Source organism: Panthera pardus, unplaced genomic scaffold (assembly GCF_024362965.1).
Source record: "Panthera pardus isolate Hobbes unplaced genomic scaffold, ASM2436296v1 HiC_scaffold_19, whole genome shotgun sequence".
Classification (NCBI taxonomy): domain Eukaryota; kingdom Metazoa; phylum Chordata; class Mammalia; order Carnivora; family Felidae; genus Panthera; species Panthera pardus.
The window spans coordinates 21,987,882-22,007,239 of NW_026526754.1; the positions used below are offsets into that span (position 1 = coordinate 21,987,882).

At 48.7% G+C, this 19,358-nt stretch overlaps 1 protein-coding gene across 1 annotated transcript in view; it reads left to right on the forward strand.

The window, feature by feature from the left end:
• Positions 1-19,358, forward strand: part of USP10 (ubiquitin specific peptidase 10) — a 69,570-nt gene that overhangs the window by 29,703 nt on the left and 20,509 nt on the right. Inside the window, exons 2-4 of the mRNA XM_019413029.2 lie at positions 144-212; positions 7,530-7,590; positions 11,851-12,891. Of these exons, the coding sequence (XP_019268574.2) occupies positions 144-212; positions 7,530-7,590; positions 11,851-12,891 (1,171 nt within the window). The remainder of the gene's footprint in view (positions 1-143; positions 213-7,529; positions 7,591-11,850; positions 12,892-19,358) is intronic.

Below are 19,358 nucleotides of genomic sequence, written 5' to 3' on the forward strand. Positions count from 1 at the left end.
TGCCGACCCTTGATCTGTTTAATTGAGAAAGGGTCTTGGGTGTTCTGGCCTACGTATTTCATAGGATTGGTATAGTCTGTAGCATCTTGCCTGAAAATATAAATTGTATATTTTATGTGATCGGTGGCTTTTTTTTTTTCCAGTATATTTTTGGAGACTTTAGCCCTGATGAATTCAATCAGTTCTTTGTGACTCCTCGCTCTTCAGTTGAGGTAAGACAAAACAGTGTTTTGTTTGAATATGTGTATAGATATAACTCATGGTTACATTTTAGTTTTGAGTTTTTAATTTATGCTTGTTGATAAGGAAATCCAACGTACAGAAAAGCGCAGAGACTAATACGAGAAATGCCCAAACCCACCGAGCAGATTTGACTACTGTTAACATTTTGCTGTATTTATTAAACAGCAAAAAGTCACAGACATCGTCGTGGCCTCCCTTGTACCCGTTCCCACCTCCTGCCTTCCCTCCCCAGAAGTAACAACTCTGCCGGATTGCTATTGTGTTCGGACTGTCGTCTTCACCTTTCACTACATATGTGGTTGTCAACAGATTGTAGCACCATATTGTCTCCTGTGGTTTAAATGGTAAACCGAGTCATACTGCGGATGGCTCTTGAACGGCAAGGGGATTGGGAGTGCCGACCCCAGCGCAGTTGCAAATCCGCGAGAACTTTTGATTCCTCGCAACTTAACTACCCGTAGCCTGTGGTTGACCGGAAGCCTTACCGATGACAACGGTAACAGTTGATTACCATATTTTGGGTTTTATAAGTATCATATACTGTATTCTTAGAACAAAGTAAGCTAGAGAAAAGGAAAGGTTAAAATAATAAGGGAGAGAAAATACATTTACAGTACTGTTCTGCATTTTTGGAAAAAAATCCGCCTGACGTGGGCCTGCACGGTTCACACCCGTGTCGTCCAAGGGTCAGCTGTAGATTCATCCTTTTGTAGTTTGTTTCTTTTAAGGTAACATTCTTTACGTTCATTCTTTGATGAACGTACATTCATGTTCTACATTCATGTTCTTTGGTTTCAGTTTCTCGATACCGTCAGGAGAACGTACCACAGCTCGTTTGCCTTGTCTCCTGTTGAGGACCGTTTAGATCTTTGGTTCTTACGTACTACAGAAACGTTGCAGTAAACATGTTTTACTGTGTGTCCTCATGCTCTGTGGGTTTCTCCAAGATCTGTTCCTAGGAGTGGGATTGCTGGGGCCACCAGGAGTAAGTGTCTAGTTTTAGTGGCTGCTCTGCTCATCCGCTTTCTGAGGGTTTAACCGTCTGCATCGCCCCCAGCTGCGCGTGAGCGCTGTCACCATCTCAGTTAAAGAAAAGCTTCTCGCTTATTCTCACGACAGGTGTGCTCAAAATTTTTGTGAGTCTGCTGGGCTGGTTATGAACGGGTTCTCACTGTTTTAATTTACAATATTCCCAAGTTGCAAAGTTGAGAACCGCTTCATTACTTTCGTATGCCCAGCCCTTCTGTGAATGACCTGTCTCCCTTGTCCGCATTTTTTATTAAGTGGCTTGTCTTTTTCTTATTGCTTACAGGACTCATAGTCTTGGGTTTTGCATATTACAAGTATCTTTTCCTGGCACGAGGGCTTTAAATAATTTGCGTGTGTGTGTGTGTCTTTATTTTATTTTGAGAGACAGAGTGTGAGTGGGGGGAAGGGCAGAGAGAGGGGGCAACACAGAATCTGAAGCAGGCTCTGAGCTGTCAGCACAGAGCCAGACACGGGGCTCGAACTCACAGACTGAAATCATGACCTGAGCTGAAGCCGGTCATGTAACTGAGTGAGCCATCCAGGTGCCCCTAGCACGGGGGCTTTTTAAAAACTTCATGTGAGATGCACTTTTTTCTTTTCTTTTTCTTTTTCTTTTTCTTTTTCTTTTTCTTTTTCTTTTTCTTTTTCTTTTCTTTCTTTCTTTTCTTTCTTTCTTTCTTTCTCTTTCTTTTTCTTTCTTTCTCTTTCTTTCTTTCTTTCTTTCTTTCTTTCTTTCTTTCTTTCTTTCTTTCTTTCTTTCTTTCTGGGTATGGGAAGTAAGTTTTTAACTTTCATGCCAAACATCTTTTTTTTCCTTCCGGTTTATAAATGTCTTTAAGAAATTCTTCCCTGCCCTGACGTAGCAAAGACACTGGTTTTTTTTCTGGAAGTTTTAAGGTTTTTGTGTTCACTGTAGTATGCAATGCTGCTGAAATGGACTTCGCTGTGTATGTGAGGTGGGGCTTGACCTCGTCCTCTGCCTTGGCCGCAGGGAGCTGTCCCAGCACCGGGCCCTTAGTTGTAGTGCCCTTTGCTCTGGCCCTTGTGCTTCGTCTCTGCAACAGTACTGCTCGTTTTAACTGCTGCGGCTCTGTAGTCTGTCTTCTGGGAGGGCCCTCACCCTCTTGTGCTCACCCCAAGCGTTTTGGTTCTGCTTCATCCTTAACTGTTCCTTAAGAGTCTGTGATCAGCATGCCAAGTTCCATGAAAAACCCCATTGAGATTTCAGTTAGAATCGTGTTAATTATGGGCTCATTTGTAGGAGAATTCACAATTTTATGAGAGTTTTCCTAAACACGATTTCGGTATATTTCACCATTCAGGTCTTTTACATGTAATTAATGATTTCTGTTTTAGTTTAATAAAACTTATGTGGAATATTTTTTCATATTCGTATTTTAAAGATGAAAACTGTTGAAATTGTATCGAAAAGAACAAAGGGAGGTCCGAGTAAGGATAAGGATAAGGACGTTGATGAGACCTCACCAGCCGCTTGAGTGTTTTTTGTGTGGAGTTCTTTTTACTTGGCAAGATGGAGCAGAGGATACTGACCCCGTAGGATTGGAGCCACACGGCCCGCGTGGCATGTGGCCTTGGCCAGTCCTGCCCGTTTCACCTTGGCTTCTTGAACTCTAGACTGGGGCTGGAGAGGAAGGATTAAATGACGGCGTGTTGAAAGCGTTACTTCAGCTGCACAGACTAGAGAGCGATTTATTGGTTTCTCCTCTTTGACTTCGGGGAAAAGGAAGAAATCACCGAAAGCAAAGCTTGGTCAGGTCACAGTTTAGAAGGTGAATAAATCCCTTCAGTGCCCACCTCCATCTGTTTTGTGTTCATTGATGGTAAGGGCGTTTTAAGGAATCTAAGGATAGGAGCCAGGAAACCGTGAACGCTGCGTTATAGATTGTATTTCCTAAGGCAGTAAAATGCATCTGTGCATGTTAGATTTTGTAGAATGAGGCTTGGAGTTGAGTGTGTCCTGACAGAAAAAATAACAATTAGGAAAAACATGATCGTCCCGTATTCCCCAAGCGTTAGTGTAATTGAGGTTCTACTCTGTGTACTAGTGGTTCGAGTTTTAAGTCATTTCTGTCTTTGAATCACAGCAGAATACAGAGGCACCTGCCAGGGACAGGACAGCCTGTGCTCTTGGCAATTAAGGTTTCAAAAGATGAGAAAGCCCCACTTGTGTATTTTACAAAAGCTTTTCGCAAGTGTGTGCATTCGTGTGGGTTTGTGAGAGCCTGTTTGCAGGTAAGTGTCAGAGTAAACACGTGGGTTTTCCTGTGATGTGAAGGTAGAGAATGTACCATATTTCAGAGTCTGGAGAGCTGCTCTCCTTGGTCACTCTGCTACTCAAGTAGGCCTGGTGGCTCTGGCAGTTTCCTCCCACTCATCGTGCTTCCTTATAGGAAAACGGGGGTGTTTGTTTACCTCCCAGAATGTTGGGCAGTCGGTAGTTACTGTGGAAGACCTTCGCACATAAGGATTTGATGGTAAAGTCATGTCAGACTTTTTACTGTAGAAATAATGGCTGTGTCTTAACAGAATGAGTTTATAGCCAGAAATCTTCGTAAGTCTGGCTCACTTCTGGGTCTTCTGTGTTTTCGCTTTTGAATATGCGTTGCGTTTGGGGGCAGGTATGACAGATGTCGTCTGCCAGAATCACATATGGTCCAGTGACCCGCAAAGGGGAAACACAGGCTAATTAATGCGATCGGGCCAGGCTCTCTCTCTCAGTGTCGTAATTGTTGTAATTCAGGAGTCTGGAGCGTGCGAGTAGCATAATCACGTGGGGCACAGACTGTTTCATGGCGTGCCGTGTGGTTGCACGGGTGGGTGTGTGGGTGCTGTTGTCTCCTGGCGCTGTGGCCTCGTGGCTCGGGCCTTTTGCCTCGCGCTGAAAACGGCGGTGGCTCCTGCCCGCGCCGTGCCTGCCGTGTGGCCGTCGTGGGAACTCGCACCAGCCCTGTTCATCATGTACTTCTTTGGCTGTTAGGAAATTGAGAAGCATTTTTTTCCTCTCCCTGGGGCCAAGAACTGAAAAAACAAAGCTTGAGAAACATAAAGTGTTAAACTGTAGGAACATTCTGCTTTTCTCCTGTTCTCTCAGCTGAGTGTTGGACTCCGTTTTACTTTCCCTGTTTGAAAGCTTGTCCCTGGCCAGACAGGATGGTCGGTAGTTTAACAGAATCCGAAGAAACCCTCTCAGCTGGTTCCTGTGTGTGATCTTAAATATTAGTAGAAATTTAAAGGTAACATACCACATGTCTTTTTTTATAAAGCTGTGCTCTAGTTTGTAAGCCAGCATGATTTAAAAATGAATTTCTCCAGCTGGAAGAAATACAGTCAATTTACTGAATAAGCATGTTTTGAACCCCAGTCGTCGTCATGTCAGTAGTGTTCACAAATAAGGGGTGAGTGCTCCTTGTTCTTGGGACTTCCGGAACTTCGGTATTGGGGGCAACGCGCACACATGCTTAATGCAGTTACGGGAAAAACAAGACCAGAGCGGGACGGGCCACGCTGCAGACGCTGAGGGTGTGTGTGTGTGTCTGTGCGTGGGTGCGTGCGTGGGTGTGTGGGTGTGGGTCTGGCTATGGAGAGTTAAGACTGTTCCTCTCCCGGGTTTGGTGTCCTTGCGGGGCTTCAGAGGAGAGACTTGAGGTTCACGAGGGGCTTTTAGACGGCGGAACAAATGGGGGCAGTGCCAAAAGGTTTTGAAACGTGAGTTCAGGAAATGTAATCGACACAAAATCGTGTAAGCTTAATAAGGTGCGCGCCACATCCGATACGTTTATGTTGCAAGATTGCTGTCGTGGAGTTACTGTATCTCGTCACAGACTCACCGTTTCCTTTAGTTGTGACAACAGTTAAGCTCTGGTCTCTCAGGCTTGGGGTTCACAGCCAGGTGTGCTGCCTGTAATCCGTGTGGCGTGTCACGTGTCCAGGGCTTACCTGCGAGTCGCAGGTACTTGCCCCTCAGCAGCGTCTCTCCCGCCCCCCCAGTCCACAGCCTTGGGAACTACCCACCGTTCCACTCTTTGGGTTTTGGACTTGAGCTGTTTTCGTTTTTGAGATTCCGGAGGTAAGGGCTATCACACAGTGTTTGTTGAACACATTACCTTCTGCATCAAAGGGCCCAAGCAGTGACTTCAAAAGACGGTGGCGCTATTCTCGGCCCAAGTTGATCTCACTTTGCGCCCGATGTCACGAGATGTCGGCGTCTTGCGTCGCTCACCGTGCATTCGTGTGTGAGAGCTTTATGGTTTTGCTTCAGTTTGCAAGTTTGTGTGCTCGTAAATAGCCGCGCGGTGAGAGAGGGAACTTTGGACAACTCTTACAATTCCGTTCCGCTGTCTATAATAAATCCACATTTACCACAGACTAAGGGGCATCTTATGAGTGGTGGAGGTTTGTTGAGTTAAAGGTGCCACGTGCTTACAGAGTAAAAAAAACACACACACACACTTTGGTGCCAGAACTCATTGCAGCATCACTAATTCCCACCTTTGCACTCTTACCAGATTAGTAACTCAGAGTGTTTTAAACGCCAGCAGGTTGTCGGTGTTGCCCTGGAGTCTGCTGGGGTGGGAGGTCTGTTTTCGGGACCTGCCTCTACCCCTTACCGCAGTTTGTGTAAATACAGCGTGATTAAAAAAACTAAGCACTTTCGGTGCCTTACAGTTGTATAGATTTCTGTCACCAGGGGGCGCTGCTGTCACTGATGGAGAAAGAGAAGGCCCTCTGCATCCGGGAGCTTGATAAACTTCCCTTGTGGCTGCAGAGGAACGGGAAGCGACTGGTCCTCACGTGCGCCCTTTTCGCTCCGTGTGTCTGTGCCAGAGGTCAACGCTGCAGCAGCCCGTGCGAGGTGCGAGTCCCAGGGTAGCCCCTGGCCGCACCCGGAAGGGGTTCTCCTGGTGTGTCAGCGGATGGGAACCGTGCGCCCCCTAGTGGGAATGCGTGGTGGAAACATGCATAGCTCTCCCGTCCTGAAAGTGTTCAGTTCCTTTTGTTTTTTTTGTTTTGTTTTTAAAAAATTTTTTTAACCTTTATTGATTTTTGAGAGAGAGAGAGAGAGAGAGAGAGAGAGAGAGAGAGAGAGAGACACAGAATCCGAAGCAGGCTCCAGGCTCTGAGCTGTCAGCACAGAGCCTGACGCGGGGCTCGAACCCACGTACCACGAGATCATGACCTGAGCTGAAGTCGGCCGCTTAACTGACTGAGCCACCCAGGCGCCCCTGTTCAGTTCCTTTTGAACTGCTCTTTGTTTCCTTAGGTTCTCTGGGGGGAGAGAACTTGGTTACTTGGAGTGATAAGTGTTTGTCTCCGTGATTATTGAGTCGACTTGCTGAGATGAGAGTTCATTGGGGAAATCGGCCGAGGAAGCCACTCACGCAGCAGTTCTCGGACAGTGGCGGGCGTGACAGTCCCCGGGGCCCGTCCAGGAAGCCCGGGCGCTGCGGGGGGACACGCTTGGAGAAGGGCTGTTCTAGGGTGTCGTTGCTTTGTTCTTCTGTTCTTTCTTCAGGTCCACTTGCCTTAGCCCTTCCGTCCTAAGCATTCTTATCCCGAATGTGTCCGTTTGAAACATTTCCAAGTCTTAAATGCTATGGAATAGCTAGGAAGAAGAAAAATTCGGGATATTCATAGCACTACCTTCCTGCTTTTTACAAAGAGGTCAGACACTCGCTGCTTTGCTTTCTCTCCCCTAAACAAAGAATGTTTTTTCCAGCCTTTAATTCAGTTATTTAAGGCACTGTGTCCAAAAGGAGCCGTGATTGTCAGACTTGTCTGTGGGCTCTCGGCACTCTGCCCGCGGGCCTGGTCCTGGCCTCCACTGGCCGTGCTGACGCGTGTGAGGTGAACCTGAAACGCCGACGGGCAGTACGGGTCATCTTTGTCGGGGGCCCGGGACAAGTGGCCGCGGTACCTGTGGGCTGCCTGACGTCCTGTGAGACGGGGGTGTTTGTCGTAGCATAGTATCGTGGTTGGTTCACGTGTCCGTTGGAGTCCGTTTTTATTATTTTGCCTCATTTTTGGATCTTAATGGCAATATTTAAAAGCATTCCTCTGGTATTTTTTTCTTAAATGAAGGTGATTTAATTTTACTGTCAGTGTATGTTATTGTAAACAAATGTCACGAGAAGTTGAACGGATAAAGAGTTTTAACGAAGTGTTGCCTTAACGAAGAAGCATGTGTTGGGTGTTAAGATGTTGTTGAATTAAAATTTGTTTTCCACTTCCCTGTGCAGCTTCCTCCCTACAACGGAACAGTTCTGTGTGGCACACAAGCTCCCGATGAACTACCCGATGGTAAGCTGGTCTCTCCTCTACCCCCCGGACATGCATGCTGGCCCTGTGTGCTGGGGGGACCGGGGGGGGGGGGGGGGACGGGCAGGAGGCCTGGAAGCCACGTTTCCTGCTCGTTCCTACTTTTCCAGTAAACATGCGTTACTGCTCAGTGTTTTTGCTGTAAGCTATAGCATATTTGATCACTGCACCGTTTTGCCTGAGGAGTTAAGTGTCTTCTGGGCTTCAGAGTATCAGATGTTCCAGGTTTAGCGAAGGAGTTGCTTGTTCGAGTCTGTTTTTCTCTTCACCGTTCTCAGCTGCACAGGTAGGTTTTTCACGGCCAGTGCTTTCTGAGAAACCTCTCGGCGGGCTTCCTCCTGGTTGGGGAGGCTGCCGGCCCGCAGCTGCCGCCTCGCCGCGAGCGGGCGCAGAGCCGATTCCCGGAGACGGTGTCCGCTGAGATGCAGCGATTTTGTGTTGTCGAGGGCTGCGGGTGGTTCGGTTACCGCGGGCTGCCGTCACCGCGCGGGTCGGGTCCGCGTGGACCGCGTTCAGTCTGGATCATTAAGGTCCCTCGCTGGCCTCGGAGAAGCGAACGCCGACCCTCTCCTTGGAGAGCCAGGGATCCGGTTCCCTGCTTCGTTAGCATGGGCTCTTAATTATGATCTAGACGTGCGCCTTGAAGAGACTGTCTGGACTTTGCACAGTAAAATCAGAGAGAGACTGTGTCTCACGTTAGCAGCTGGGAAGCCGGCGTCTCGGAGATGGCGAGGGGAAGGGCGGTTCCGGTGGCGGCTCAGGACGGGACTGATGAAGTGAGCTGGAGGGAGCCGGCCCCCCCTGCCTGCCGCCCAGCCTCCAGGGCGGCCGCTGCCCGAGTCCGCTGGATTCAGTCTGTCTCCGTGTATTCTGCACGTCGTAAGCGTGCTGCAGGTGTCTCCCCAGTGCTTTAAAATGTCTCGTTCTTTTCCCTGTCACGTTACTCCTTTTATTCTTGTCCAGTTAACGGCCTCACCACCCGCCCAAGGGGCGCAGGCTGGAGACGGGAGGCCCTGCCAGCTCTTCCCAGCGTCCAGCTCTCTCCTTCCCTTTCTCGCGCCATACCCGCCTTCCAGGCTGTCTTCTGTTCAGTTACTGCTTCTTGTCCCCTGTTCTCCGTTGTCTCAAGTCCACCTTTTAATCTGCTGAAAACACAGCTGGGACCTTGCCACCTGCTCGTGCTGTTAGAGACCGGCCAGCTTAAAGGCCCCTTTTTCCCTGAGGCCTTTTCTGTTCTCTCGCGGTTCCATGACGTCTGCTTCTCTTCCAGTGCTTGTCCCACTGTCCGGTGATGAGTCCGCCCCCCTTTCCGGGCTGAGTGCAGCCGTGGCGGCAGGGATCGTGGTCGTCCACGTCTGTGTGCTTAGCAGCTGCACGGTGTCGTATCTGGCATGTCGTGAACCCCCAGTGTGGCTCTGGGTGAATGAGTTAGGAGACGTCCTCCGCCTCCCACCGTAGGCAGCTGCAGCGGGCTCTGTGCGGGGGCTCATCACGGGTGCCTTTCCTGCCTCTCCTTTCCTTCAGTCGCTTCCCACAGCTGGAAATAGTGTGCGCCCCCCTCCCCCCGCTCCCGGCCAGCTGTCCCGCCTCTTCCGCGGACGCCTCCGTGGCTTCTCGTGGAAATTGGCGCTCTTTCGTGTATCTGGAAGCATTCTTTCTGTAAACCGTTGAGGCCTTGTCTTGCCCTCCCTCCGTGCTGTCAGCTTCGGTCCGAGGTGTCTGTCTGCAGGCAAATGTAACTCCCTGGGGCGGGGTCTCTGCCTTACTCATCACTCAGCCCTCTGTGATACCAGTCAGCACTTTGCACGTGGCTGGCCGCTCTGCTAATTGGAGAAATGAGCTGAGCCAGCCACTTAAGTTCTTAGACAGTGGCGGGCACGACAACCCGTAGGGGCCCCTGAGCATTGCAGACCGCGGGGCGCGTTCAGGAACCCAGGGCGCTGCGGGGAGCACGCTTGGCAAAACGCTGCTAGGATGTCATCGTTTTACTTGAGCTGCTTTCCTTCCCCAACCACCCACTGCCTGCATAGCCTGAGCGCTGAGCGGTCCCCGGTCACCCGCTGCTTCGACTGTGTTGTGTGAAGCCTGGCTTCGCGGGCTTCCACCGGTCCGTCAGCCCGCCCCGACCGGGCTTCTCCTGACTCCTCTGCCGTGTGGGGCAGTGCGCACGTGTGTCCGTGGTGTGTGTTCTGGCAAAGAGGAGGAGCCGTTCCGGGTAGGACTCTGCCTTCCAGTGATGCAGTCAGACCCTAGACAGGATCATGTTTTCATAGTGGCCGTAGCGTAGTGAAATGATTCCATTAATGTCATATCATGTTCTAGAATGTTCTGTGATATGGTAAGATTAAGGAAATATATCGTGTTCTAGAATATTCTGGGACCCGATAAGATCAAGGATTGAGATGTGGAAGGCACTGTGTGTGTTGGAGTTAAACTCTTGCACAGACTGCCTGACACAGCGCATACTAATTTATAATCAGATTTCACAGTACGCCCCAGTGTCCCCAGGGTAGCCTCCCTGTGTGGCGTGCTCTTCATTGCCTCAAATACATCCGTGTCAGGCCATGCAGCGGCATTGCACCCTCGCAGCACCGCAGAGTAGGGGATGCCTGGAAGCAGAATGGACGGCCTACTTCTAGGTATGATGGTGGAGAAGTTCGCTTGTCTTTAGCGATTCTTTTCAAAATAAGGAAACAAAAAAATCAGTGTTCAAGGACCAAAGGATTCAAGTGGTCGTGGTGGTGGCTTTATATGGAAATGCGCTGTTAGGTGTAACCATCACTAGTATTCCTTTTTCAGGAACTTTCTGGTGTTGGGCAGGTGTTCGCCCCTCCCGCCCCCCAGGTGTGATCATTAAACGGACGAAGACTTAGACTGTTGACACCCCTGCCCTCCAGTAACTTGCACGTAATTGCCGCCTCCTGGGGGCTGCTTTTTAAAAGACTTCCGAGGTGAAACATAGGTTATTTCTAGTAGAGCACAGTTCTTCTGGCAGGGTGGGTTTTTCTGAAATACATGTTTTGAGAAGTTGGCTCCTTAGGCTGGACTCGGAGAAATCCTCAGTTAGGCATTAAAGATGAGTTAGAAGGCATGTGGCCTTTCCTTAACTTCAAAATTTGGAACTGTTGCGTCAGATAGAAGATGACACTGATGCTTGATGTCTCTTGAAAGCTGCAGTTGATTCTAAAACTTAACGTAACTTCAGAAATGTAAACTATGAAAAAAATGTACCTTTCGGAATGGTGGCACGTGTAGATTGTCGTCCGTTGGCAGGAAGCAGTGAAAGGTCCCAAAGAAGTTTCTAAAAGTGTGCAGTCCTAACTGTCTTTGGGTATTTTTGGATGTATCTTCATCACCCGTGGAGTTCATCCATTATGAATTCATTTAGTGCACATTTACATGCATTCATGCAAAGCCATTTTCAGACTTCAGTTAAGGTTGTCAGTGGAGGAGATCAGGAGACGGGTGATTGTTTTGTTATTTTATTTTTTTAATGTTTATTCATTTTTTGAGAGAGAGAGACAGAGCATGAGCAGGGAAGGGGCAGAGAGAGAGGGAGACACAGAATCCGAAGCAGGCTCCAGGCTCTGGGCTGTCAGCACGGAGCCCAGTGTGGGGCTTGAACTCACAAACTGCGAGGTCATGACCTGAGCCGAAGTCACATGCTTAACCGACTGAGCCACCCAGGCGGCCGAAGAGACGGGTAGTTGTAAGGAGCATCTCTGAAGTGCGCTTTTATGTAGAGGATTAATTCTGGTGTAGTTTATATTTTCTGAATTACTAAATTACACCAGTTAGAGAAGTCATAAATACAGCAGTGACTTCCAGTCCCTAAGTTAGTTGTCATGATTTTTTTTTTTAATTAAGTTGTCCGAAATACATATACCCCAGAAAGCAAGCCAATAAAGTCATATTTCACTGAGGGGTGTTTTTAGACAGGCAAAATATTACTTGCTTTCTATTATAATCTCATTTAAATTTCTGCCTTCTGGAAGTCTCCCGTGGCTACCCTGAAAGTGGAAAATAAATACAGGCTTCTGTTTTTCATATCTCCAAATTAAATAAAGTTTCATAGTTACTTATTTTCAGCAGATTTTTTGGCACAGAAATAAAATGTCATAGCTTTGTTAATCAGAAGAAGACTTTAAGGGTTCAGTTTCAAAAAGAAAATAATTTTTGAGACGTCTATAAGCCGTGTTCTCAACTAATGGGATATTCGCTGATCCTTGTCTTTCTGAACAGGACAAGAATATCAGAGAATTGAGTTTGGTGTTAACGAAGTAATTGAACCTAACGACACTTTGCCGAGAACTCCCAACTACAGTATTTCGAGCACATTGAATCCTCAGGCCCCTGAATTTATCCTCAGTTGCACAACTTCCAAAAAGATCCCTGATGACATAGATAAAGAAGCGGCCTACAGCTCCGTGGACTGCCAGTACCCAGGCTCTGCCCTTGCTCTGGACGGCAGCTCTAGCGTGGAGGTGGAAGTGCTAGAAAACGACGGTGTCGCGGGTGGTCTCGGACAGAGGGAGCGTAAAAAGAAGAAAAAACGTCCACCGGGATATTACAGTTACTTGAAAGATGGCGGTGAGGGGAGCATTCCCACGGACGCCCTGGTCAACGGCCACGCCAACCCGGCGGTCCCGAACAGCGTCGGCCCGGAGGATGTGGAGTTAGCGGGCGCGGCGCCCCCACTGGGGACACCCAGGACTTGCGGCAGCCCTCAGGGTTCCACGGACTTCGTCAGCGACGCCGTGTCCGGCGGGCCTTTCCCCGGAGCCCTCGACGGCGATGCGAGGACTGCAGGGCAGCCCGGGAGCTGCCACGGGGCTGACTTGGAACAGTCCTGCCTCCCCGCAGAGGCCGGCGGGGACGGCCTGTCGAGGACAGCGGTGGCTCAGCCTTCCCCGGGGACTCACACTACTGAAAACCTTGCCGTCGCTAATGGACAAATACTTGAATCCTCTGGCGAGGGCTCAGCTGCCAATGGGGTCGAGTTGCACACCGTGGAAAGCCCGGACTCGGACGCTGCTAAAGCCGAGGGCGCTGCCCCTGCCGCCGATGCCCCGGCCTCTGCGGCGGGCGCCGCTCCCGCCAGCCAGCCTAAGTCGTGGGCCAGTCTTTTTCATGATTCCAAGCCCTCTTCCTCCTCGCCCGTGGCTCCCGTGGAAACTAAGTATTCCCCTCCCGCCACGTCCCCCCTGGTCTCTGAAAAGCAGGTCGAAGTCAAAGAAGGGCTTGTTCCAGTTTCAGAGGATCCCGTAGCCATAAAGATTGCAGGTATAGTTCAAGAGACACAGGTGGAGAGTGGAGATGGGAGCAGGGCTCCTTCGCTCCGGGTGAGGACCTCTGAGGCTGTCTGGGCTGACGCTTGCCCGCAGCAGCAGGCCCTGACCTGTGTGTTACTAGGAATTTCTCGAGAGTGGCCATGCCTCAATCGTTACCTGTCTAGACGTGAAAGGATATCTAGGCACAGGGCCGGGGGCGGGGGGAGGGGGGGTGCTCATACCTTTGTGTTAAGTGAACAGTCCATGTCTGTTACCAGTCCTTTTCGGCTGACGGGTTACATTTCCACTTTCTTGCCTTTTGGTCCAGTAATTCTCCATCGTGTGAGTGAATGGACGTGTACGTGTGTCACGGCTCCTGCACACTTTGCTGTGGAATCCTTGATGTGGACTGAGCTTTGCACTGTTTCTGTTCTGTTCTTTCTTAGGATGTTAGAAAGCATTTGGGTTTTTTTCTTTTTTTTAATTTTTTTAATGTTTATTACTTATTTTTGGGAGAGGGAGAGAGACAGAGCGCGAGGGGGGTGAGGGGCAGACAGAGAGAGAGACAGACATAGAATCCAAAGCAGGCTCCAGGCTCTGAGCTGTCAGCACAGAGCCTGACATGGGGGTTGAACCCACGAACGAACTGTGAGATCACGACCTGAGCCAAAGTCGGCTGCTCAACTGACTGAGCCGCCCAGGCACCCTGGCGGGGGTGGTTTTCTTTTGTCGTCTGTTTTGGATTGAGGACGTGGATTTTAGTTCGTTGTAGCACGTGAGGGTCAGCTCTTGACAGGAAAAGAAAAACTGCAGCAATTTGGGACAAAGTTGATGATTTTTTTTTTTGAGGGTTCAGGCTCAAAGGGCGAATTTACTAAGAATCAGAAATGCAGGGGCTGTCTATGTTTATACATAGCTAAGAAGCCAACGTATTTCTTCAGGTTTCTCTGTCCTGAGAAGTTCAGTCGCCAGCTCTTCAGGTTCTCGTCCCGCTAGCGGAGTTAAAAAAGCTGTCTCGGGGCGCCTGGGTGGCTCAGTCAGTTGAGCATCGGACTTCGGCTCAGGTCATGATCTCGCGGTTTGTGAGTTTGAGCCCCACGTCGGGTTCTCTGCTGACAGCTTGGAGCCTGGAGCCTGCTTCGGATTCTGGTCTCCCTCTGCCTGCTTCTCTCCCACTTGTGCTCTGTCTCTCTCTGTCTCTCAAAAATGAATAAACTTAAAAAAAAAAAGATACTTTATTCTTTTGAGACTTTTTATTGAGTCTTAGAGAGACTTAGAAATTGCTGCTTAGAAATATAGAAAGTAGTTTTGAGTATTGCTTCCTGTAGCAGCGACACTAAACTCCTGGGACCACACACAGCTTAGGCAAAGTGGTATTGTTTGCAATCTCTTCCTCTTTGTTATAGGCTCCTGTGTAGACGTTTACTTTGTAAGACGGTGAAATAAATTCAGTTTGTTACGAGTAAGATCACTGCCACAGACTTCGCTCGAATGGGCAGGTTTTTTTTTTTGTTTTTGTTTTTGTTTTTTTTTTTAATTTATTTTTTTTTGGGACAGAGAGAGACAGAGCATGAACGGGGGAGGGGCAGAGAGAGAGGGAGACACAGAATCGGAAACAGGCTCCAGGCTCCGAGCCATCAGCCCAGAGCCTGACGCGGGGCTCGAACTCACGGACCGCGAGATCGTGACCTGGCTGAAGTCGGACGCTCAACCGACTGCGCCACCCAGGCGCCCCTGAATGGGCAGGTTTTTAAGCGTAGGCCCACTTATTTTAAGCAGCATTTAACTGAAAGAGACTCTAGTTCCGTTAAAAGATCTGTTGATGATGGTTATCCCAGAATAAGCATTAGCATCTAACTGGTTCTACTGAGAGAGTAATTTTTATGTTGATTTTTGTATTTATTAACTTTTGGTCAACAGGGAGAGGGAAATAGTTCAGATATGAGGTTTTTTCTATTTTGAATTCTTAGAATAATCAGTATCCACATTTGATTTTTTTTTTTTTTTTTTTTTTAAATCCCAAGTTCATTTAGTTTGGATGTCCACATTTCTGGATCCTCTGCCCTGTCATTAAGTCTGTGGTTAATAAATGCCAACTAATTTTTGTGTAACCAGCAATGAGATACAAATTAGGAAGATAAACCAACTGTAAACAGTAAGAACACCACATAAGGCATTTTGACCCGAAATACAGCCAGCTCTCGACTACTTGTACGTGTTGATCCGTTATGTTAGCGGGTTCTGCTCTCACCTTCTTGGTGTAGGTTGTCCACGTTTTGTTGCATTGGTGGGAACTCAAGTAGAAACTCTTATTCCAGGAGTTGGAAGGGAAGAGCACTTGGGCTGACCCCCAGAGTGCTTTCCTCCAGCCTGCAGGGAGCAGGGGCCTGCATGGGCTTGGGGGGGAGTTCTGTGGCAGTGCCTGCTTGTTGCAATCTGAGAGGGGATATTTGCCACTTTTCAGTAGTAACAGCTGAACCAGGGGGTGAGGAAAAGAAACTTGAAAATCTTAGCTTGTATTTGAAAGTGGTTACCGAGCCGTAGACCTGTCCACGTTTAAGAGTAAGTGTGGGGGGCGCCTGGGTGGCGCAGTCGGTTAAGCGTCCGACTTCAGCCAGGTCACGATCTTGCGGTCCGTGAGTCCGTGAGTTCGAGCCCCGCGTCAGGCTCTGGGCTGATGGCTCGGAGCCTGGAGCCTGTTTCCGATTCTGTGTCTCCCTCTCTCTCTGCCCCTCCCCCGCTCATGCTGTGTCTCTCTCTGTCCCAAAAATAAATAAAAAACGTTGAAAAAAAAAAAAAAAAGAGTAAGTGTGGGGGACACACAGGTAGTACAGGGATTCCCTGTGTGTTGTGACGAATGTTTAACTTTTCCGGGCTTTTGCTCAGAAACATTTATCATATCCGATGCTTTCGAGTCACAAATAGAGCTGTTTTGTATTTTATGGTCGGCTTTTAAAATCGTGCATCGGTGTATCTTGTCTCAAAGGAGTGTAAATAATGGTGGGCAAGGAGAGGGACGAGGCTGAAACCCAAATAAAATGAATTAAAATTCCAGGGGGAAAGAGCGAAGTAAACTGAAGTCCTTGACAGCTCTAAAACTACACCTGTCTGGTGAAGAAATTGAAGTCCCTAATGCTACCGTTTATTATGAGTTTCAGTCAAAACCTATTAATGTATGGAAATCGCACAGTGGTTTTATACCTAAAATTTGTTCCTGGAGACAGCAGCAGAATCATTCCAAGCTGGATCTGCTCAGAAAAATGAATTCCTGTGTCCGTATTTATTTCGAATATGTAAACAAGTACATACCTTGTGATCGATCATTTTGGTGGCTTATAAACCATATTTATTTATACTTCCCTTTTCCTAGGGGAATGATTTCTTAAATATTTTGTATTTCCTCTTCAGCTTTTCCAGAGCAGCGGAGGTAGTGATAATGTAGCATAAAAGGTACCAGCACCGGTTTGGCGGAGTCATGCTTGTGGACGGAGCGTCCGGTCCCTTTCTGATTCACTGTGTTTATGGTCCTGCTGGTATTTGGGCCGCGTCTCTCTCTTACAGAGCTAAATCGAGACCCCCCTCCACTTACTTACAGAGCGTGCGTTGGTCTGTGCAGCCAACGGATAGTGGTACGTTTTGGTCACTTTGCTGTCCTGCTCCTGATTTGGTAACCCGAGAGAGCTTGTGTCCTTCCAAAGTGATGCGATGAGGGAAAGGGAAACACTTACAGGATGCTCTGGACAGTTTAGGAAGGTGACAGAAAAAGCAGGTCAGCATCAGAATGTTGATTACAGGCCAGTTACTGGGCAGTAAGAATCCAGGAAAGTTCTCTGCCCTGCATTTTCACAGATTTTAAAAGGTACCGTGACCTCTAAATCCTAATTTTAGGAAAACAAAATTTGATGCCTAAAATACATACAAAAATAATCCTGCTTTTTATTGACTTAAAAGTTTACAGCGCAAGTGTTGCCTCCGGGTTTGTAAATCATTTCATTGGAATGATCTGTGGCAGTTTACGTGAGCCGCTGTGTATGTCTTCAAATACAAGAAAGGCTGTTAACCACTCACTTTTTCCGTGTGTCAGCAGATTTCATAAGAAAAGTTAATTTTAATTCGGCCATTTAGTGTTTAAGCCGGTACAGAAGCGAAGGCACTTCGGACCTTGTGTGTGGCATGGACCATTCTGGCATCCTGCGCCATTCGAGTCAGCGAGCGTGGCGTGGGGCGGTCCCCCAGCCCGGTGCGAAGGGTGGATTGAGGAGGCCAGCTTCCTGCAGCCGCTGTCTGGGTGGATCTGAGTAGTAAATTGCGCTGACAATAATGAACTGGAAGGAGGGCCTCGGGGGAGGGTTGTCGTTCCGGTTAACTTGTGATTATTTGCCTTAAAAGGTGAAATAGAGAACCGACAGTGAAGACTTGGATTCACAGGTCCCACTGCGAGTTGCAGCCTCAGGAAGGACCCTGCCTTTTGTCCTTTGGCCCCGCCCTTCCCGGCTTTAATTCTTTTGACCTCAGAGATTGTTAGAGTGCTTATTGGACTTCAGGATAGGAAAACAACAGTGAACGGAATTGGTGATGTTATGAAAGAAACTGAACTAAATGGAGCCGAGAGGTAGGCCAAAGCCAGATTCCTACTGGCTTGTCTGCAAGGCGAGAAGAACTGACTTGAGTTACAAGTGGCAGGATATTCAGTAATAGTGACAGATGACCCTTGAGAGGAGTTGGGAGCTTTGCACGAGTGTGTCGCCGGGAGGGAGAGGAGGAGCGCATCACCGGTGTCTGTCTGTGTTCCGCCCGGTTGTGGTCTCTGCAGCTGTTGAGGGGGGCGGGCCCAGTGGCAGGTGCTGCAGAACCAAACCTTTACATCGTCTGGATGTGTGTTTCTTAAGAGAAGTTCCAGATGAGAAGAGATTTCATCTTCTTCTTTTTTTAAGTGTATTCCTTTTGAGAGAGAAAGAGAGTGAGCGGGGGAGGGGCAGAGAGAGGAGGAGAGAAAGAGAATCCCAAGCAGGCCCTGCACTGTCGGCTCAGAGCCTGACGCGGGGCTCGAACCCACAAAACGTGAAATCACAACCTGAGCCGAGACCGAGAGTTGGACATTTAGCCCACCTAGCCGCCCAGGCGCCCCGAGGAGATACTTAATTTTAATTTTTTTACGAACTTTCATTTCTTTTTAAATGGAACTTGATGTATATTCACAAAATGTCCAAAACTTAATTTTCAGTAATTTAACTTCTTGGAGTACTGAAACTTGTTGGTTTGCTCAAAGTTTTCCATAAATTAATTTCCTTTTTCCGTGTCTTCCTGCCCACATCAGTTGTTTCTTTTCTTTTTAAAAAAAAAAAACATATGTTTTTTAATGTTTGTTAATTTTTGAGAGACAGAGAGAGACCGAGCACAAGCAGGGGAGGGGCAGAGAGAGAAGGAGACCCAGAATCAGGAGCAGGCTCCAGGCTCCAGGCTCCAAGCTCCAAGCTGTCAGCACAGAGCCCGACGTGGGGCTCGAACCCACGAACAGAACGTGACCCGAGCCGAAGTCGGACGCTTAACCCACTAGCCACCCAGGGGCCCCACCGTTCTTTATATTCTTTTTTTTTTTTTTTTTTTTTTTTTTGCCAACGTTTTTTATTTATTTTTGGGACAGAGAGAGACAGAGCATGAACGGGGGAGGGGCAGAGAGAGGGAGACACAGAATCGGAAACAGGCTCCAGGCTCCGAGCCATCAGCCCAGAGCCTGACGCGGGGCTCAAACTCGCGGACCGTGAGATCGTGACCTGGCTGAAGTCGGACGCTTAACCGACTGTGCCACCCAGGCGCCCCTCGTTCTTTATATTCTAATAAGGATTGTCAGCGCCTGCCAGCCTGCTAGGTGTCTCCGTAGACCTGTTGTGCCCTCGTGTCTGCGCCTCTCATGGCCTTGCACGGTACAGCCTGTCGACTCTGCCACAAGGGAGGCTGGAGTCTTCTGTCCCAGGCTGCAAAGTGAATGGAGCGGCAGAGTCAGGGTTTGAACTCTGGTTGTCTGCTGGTTGTCTTCCTGGACTGGTGCCTTGAGTCTCCTTTGCAGGGGCGCCTGGAGGCTTTCTGAACAGTGTGATAGGGTGACCCTCAAACTCCACCAGGTCGTTTCTAACAAACTTGAGTGGAACCAACAACTTTAGTCTCCAGTTCACCCCCACATTACCCTTAATAGTTACTTTCTGTGTGCCACCTACTCTCTAGGTCAGTGAGTGATGATTGGCCTCGTCTCGAGCGTTGTCTGAAGAAGAAGATACGAAAGGAACAGATGTCCGCTCTTATTAGCAGAAAGACAGCAATCATCTGCAGAGAGGTGTGGGGCCTGAGGCCAGTAGGAGATGTGCTGGAACCAGTGGGGATGGCGAGATCAGGCTGGGACCCAGGAGGCCAGGAAGCTCTGGTACCCACACGGGAAGGACTCAGCAGAGCAGTTAGCGGCGTGACGGGGTTGTCTGATACTAG